This window comes from Neltuma alba, unplaced genomic scaffold (assembly GCF_004799145.2).
Source record: "Neltuma alba isolate B1F8T4 unplaced genomic scaffold, ASM479914v2 tig00010502_pilon, whole genome shotgun sequence".
Lineage (NCBI taxonomy): Eukaryota > Viridiplantae > Streptophyta > Magnoliopsida > Fabales > Fabaceae > Neltuma > Neltuma alba.
Window position 1 is genome coordinate 322309 of NW_021635379.1, and position 5575 is coordinate 327883.

Sequence of the window (5575 nt, forward strand, 5' to 3'; positions counted from 1 at the left end):
TGTGCCCATAATTCTTTCTTGGCTTGGTCAAGCTGTTCAGAGCTCCCACTCATGTCAATCTTGGTGTTCAAATTTTCCAACCTATGATATAAGTGTTCCTTTCTTCTATTAATATTGCCGAAGACTTGTCTATTCCATTGGAGAAGGTGAGTCTTGAAATCTTTGATATTAACGTTCCAATCCCCTTGTGTCTACCAATTGTCTTTAACAAAGGACTTGAATTGATCGTGCATGACCCATGGTGCGAAGAAGCGAAAAGGCCGGTTTCCCTTCCTCGGCTTGTTCATACCATCTAACGATATTAAGAGTGGACAATGGTCAGATTTGAACATCGGCAAGTGCATGATGGAGGCGTTGGGAAATGCTTGCTGCCATCTGCTATTAACCAAGACGCGATCAATGCAGCTGCTGCTAGAACCTCTACACCATGTATATTTAGGCCCACTAAAGCCTATATCAATCATCTCGCTTTCATTGACCCAACGCCGGAAAGTGGCTTTCGGATTGATGCGCTATCCTGCCAATAATTTACAATCATCATGCGTAAGAGTAGCATTGAAATCCCCCGCTACGGCCCATCTTCCTGAGATGCATTTGTTTAAATCTCCTAAGCCTTGCCAAAGACTTCTGCGCTTCGTAAAAGATGGGTCACCATATACAATGGTAAGTGCCCACTCATCAGTACTACCTCTATTAACTGTGCCATGTATAAAGTAATCCGTCTTAAAATCTATACTGAGCTTCAGTGAGTCTTTCCAGAATAGCCAAATGCCCCCGCTATATCCCCGTGCTTCTACAAGTTCCATGTGTCGCCATCCTAGTCTACGACCTATGGACAGTGCTTTATCAGACTTTTGTCTTGGTTCTAGGAGTGCTATAAGATCCAGTTGATAACGGGACCGAATATCACACAAAAAATGACTAAACGCATTACTTCCTGCTCCTCGCGAGTTCCAGATCATTAGTTTACTATCCATATCAACCGTAGGTAATGAGATGATCGCACACGACCTGATATTATTTTGCTTCTTCAGCCATGGGTTCTACCACACCCTCACTCTGCCTAACATTTCTGTGGTCCTCTGACAAAGGGTTTGATCTGATAATGAACCCAGCTCCGGTGCTTGCACCTGGGTCTAATAGATCAACTGTTTCTGACGCTGTAGTATCCAGCTTTGGCCCAGGGTCATTCATGCTTGGACACGTTGACTGCTTCCTGGGTTCATGCAAGCGAGAAGGACCCACTCCCACGTTTACTTGATGTCCCGAAGAGTGATTGGTGAGGTTCGCATGACTTACCGTTAAGTCCACATTGTTTTCCAGTCGTAGGTCTTCCTCCATCGGGTTAACTTTTTCTTTCCTTAATATCACTTCTTTCCCCTTTGAATCAACTCTGACTACTGGCCCACTCCTGTTGCCATTCAATTGTGCACGTGCCTGCCCCCTTCTACCACGTGATGAATGATCATATGGGATTCTGTTATTTATCATAATCTCATGTGACGTGATTTCCGCATGGCCTACGTTACCCGTAATCTGTTGCTCCTCATCCTCTTCCATACTCAACGCCGTGAATCTGGATCCCTTATTACTTGTGATCTTCTTTTCCTTCGAATCTTGCCACTCATTCCCACCAGTTCCGTGAATGCGATCTGATCGCCGATAATTACGGCGTGACTTCTGGACCATCCAACCACCATACCGGCCATCCCCCTTCTCCGTAGCCATCGACCCTTCCTTCATGAGATTCACGCCATACTGGTCTGCTCTTTCTGTGCCCTCCATTGTCGTTGAGCTGCAAGGACAGTGGTCTTTATCATGACCATACTTACCGCACCCAAAACAAATCAGATGTAGACCCTCATACATTATCTTCTTCTCTTTTCCGTTTATTAAGATCGCCGGCAGTCGGCAAGCTCGATACACAGCCTCGTGAATCAACCTTTGGAGTGAGAAAGGGTGTTCTTATCTACCCTTAAAATTGTTCCAATTTGACTTCCCACCACATATAAGATTCCCATGTCATAGTAATCCATTGGAAACTTCGGTATACATATCCAGGCCGCAACCTTTGACACCTCCTCTTCGTCTGGATCAAAGTCAGGTTTCCACGGTTGTACATTCAGATAATGTCCCAGAACAAGCCAAGGTCCGCCTGTAAGCGCATATTCGTAGTCATTGGTGTGGGTGAAGTTAACTATGAAGTACCCTGACCCAATCTCTAAGGTTTCAACATCCCTATTGTAGCCCCATAACTTTTGTAGTTTCTGCCCTAGATATTCTTCACGGACCATCCGCCCTAAGAGTCGTACAATCAAGGACAACCTCCATTTTCTGGCTAGTTTCTCCTTGAATTCTAGCATGATTATGACGTTAGGGCCCTTCGTCGTTTGTTCCACCCTGACTTTATTACGCCAACCCTCATCAAACCACCATGCTTCCTCGTCCTCTTCGTCACAGCTTGGCCCGTTGTCTTTAGACGAACAGGCTTGGCGATATGATTTCTTCTGCGGTTCCTCCTCCCCCAGATCCCCTGGTGTATTTACTCCGTTCTGAGTATACCTCTTCAACCATCCAATCCTCCTCATGACGTACCACTGCTCGCTCATTCCCTATCACCAAATCTCCCATTCTGACCTTTTTACGACTCCTCTCCAAGGCATCAGATTCCTCGCTCGACGGCGGAACTGCACCGCCGCCACTCGTGTCTTCCTCCGCTCGTGTCTCCCGTATCTCTCCCATTCTCAAAACACTATGCAAAATTTTTATCTCAACATTTTTTTTTCTTCCATTCTTATCTATATTATTTGAGAGTTCGATTATCTCCTTCAAATTACAAGTTATTTAAGGAAAAAACCATACTTTTTTTTTTTCATAAAGTCATGGGGAATTAAGTCAATGCCTCTAAAGTTATATATTTATTAATTTTTGATAGAAACATATTTATTATATAATTGCCAATTTGTATATCGAAATGAAACGTAGCTCAAATGATAGAGTCATATCTTCCTTCCTTTTCCTTTTCGAAACCACCAGTTGAAATCTCCTAGCACAGTTTAGATTTTTAACCTCAAATTTTCAATGAATCTCCAATCTCTATAGGCTAGATTTTATTGTCTACATAGTATTAGTATATCCTTCTATTATAAATGTCAATTTAAACATCAAATAGGGATGCAGCTCACATGTTTTAGTTATGATGATACAGTGTTCAATTCCCTGCATCTCCGTTTTTTTGTGTCATTCTTATCTATATTATTTGAGAGTTTGATTATCTCTCTCAAATTACAATTATTTAAGGAAAAAAAAACACATATTGTTCATATAAAGTCATGGGCCATTAAGATCAATATCTCTCAGGTAACATATTTATTAATTTTTTATGCTAATATATTTATAATGTCAATTTGAACATCAAACGGGTATGTTGCTCAAGTGGTTGAGTTATGATGAATTACGTGGTACGATTCCCTCCATCTCAACATTTTTCTTTTTTTTTTTCCATTCTTATCTATATAATTTGAGAGTTTGATTATCTCATTCAAATTACAACTATTCAAGGAAAAAAAGCATACATATATTTTTTCACAAAGTCATGGGCATTTAAGATCAATGCCTCTCAAGTTACATATTTATTAATTTTTGATACAAACATATTTATTATATACTTGACAATTTATATATCAAAACGAGACGTAGCGGAACCACCAGCTGAAATTTCTTAGCGTCTTGTAGATTTTTAACTTTAAATCTTTCAAGGAATTTCCGGTCCGTACAAGCTGGATCTTATTGTCTACGAAATATTAGTATAACCTTCTATTATAATTGTTAGTTCAGACATCAAATGGGGATGTAACTCATATGTTTTAGTTAGGATGAATTACAGTGTTCAATTCCTTACATCTCCACATTTTTCCTCTTTTTTTTTTCATTCTTAACTATATTATTTGAGAGCTTGATTATTCTCCCAAATTACAATTATTTAATGAAAAAAACACATTTTTTTAATAAAGTCATGGGCAATTAAGATCAGCATCTCTCAATTAACATATTAATTAATTTTTGATGTAAACATATTTATGATGTCAATTCGAGCATCAAATGGGTATGTTCCTCAAGTGATTGAGTTATGATGAATTACGTGGTTAGATTCCCTGCGTCTCAACATATTTCTTTTCTTCCATTCTTACCTATATAAATTGAGAGTTTGAATATCTCATTCAAATTACAACTATTTAAGGAAAAAAATGTACACATATTTTTTCATAAAGTCATGGGCAATTAAGATCAGCGCCTCTCAAGTTACATATTTATTAATTTTTTTTACAAACATATGTATTATATCCTTGACCATTTGTATATCAAAATGAGATGTAGCTCAATTCATAGAGTCATATCTTCCTTCTTTTGCATTTTCGAAACCACTAGTTGAAATTTCTTAGCTCCTTTTAGATTTTTAACTTTAAATCTTTTAGGGAATCTCCAGTCCCTACAGTCTAGGTTTTATTGTCTACAAAATATTAGTATAACCTTCTATTATAATTATCAGTTCAAAAATTAAATGGCGATGTAGCTCAAAAAACCATACATATATTTTTTTATAAATTCATGAGCAATTAAGATCAACGCCTCTCAATTTACATATTTATTAATTTTTGATACAAACATATTTATTATATACTTGACAATTTGTATATCAAAATGAGACGTGGCTCAATTGATAGAGTCATATATTCTTTTATTTGCATTTTCGAAACCACCAGCTGAAATTTCTTAGCGCTTTTTAGATTTTTAACTTTAAATCTTTTAGGGAATCTCCAGTCCCTACAGTCTAGATTTCATTGTCTACAAAATATTATTATAAGCATCTATTATAATTGTCCGTTCAAACATCAAAGGGCGATGTAGCTCATATGTTTTAGTTACAATGAATTACAGTGTTCAATACCCTACATCTCCACACTTTTGTTTTTTTTCATTCTTATCTATATTATTTGAGAATTTGATTATCTCTCCTAAATTACAATTATTTAATGAAAAAAACACATTTTTTTAATAACGTCTTGGGCAATTAAGATCAACATCTCTCAAGTAACATATTAATTAATTTTTGATGTAAACATATTTATGATGTTAATTCGAACATCAAATGGGTATGTTGCTCAAGTGGTTGAGCTACGATGAATTAGGTGGTTAGATTCCCTGCATCTCAACATTTTTCTCTTGCTCCATTCTTATCTATATTATTTGAGAGTTCGATTATCTCCTTCAAATTACAACTATTTAAGGAAAAAACCATACATATATTTTTTCTTAAAGTCATGGGCAGTTAAGATCATCGCCTCTAAAGTTACATATTGATTAATTTTTTTTTTACGAACATATTTATTATATTCTTGACACTTTGTACATCAAAATGAGATGTAGCTCAATTGATTGAGTCATATCTTCCTTCTTTTGCCTTTTCGAAACAACCAGCTGAAATTTCTTAGCACTTTTTAGATTTTTAACTTTAAATCTTTTAGGGAATCTCCAGTCTGTGCAATCTAGATTTTATTGTTGACAAAATATTAGT

The 5575-nt window shown here is 36.9% G+C and overlaps 1 protein-coding gene across 1 annotated transcript; it reads right to left on the bottom strand.

Moving 5' to 3' along the window:
- Positions 1-1937: 1937 nt before the first annotated feature.
- On the bottom strand, positions 1938-2609 carry LOC114756776 (uncharacterized). The gene has a single exon (XM_028945713.1). It carries the CDS (start codon positions 2607-2609, stop codon positions 1938-1940), a length of 672 nt encoding a protein of 223 aa, XP_028801546.1.
- Between the last annotated feature and the right edge of the window lie 2966 nt (positions 2610-5575).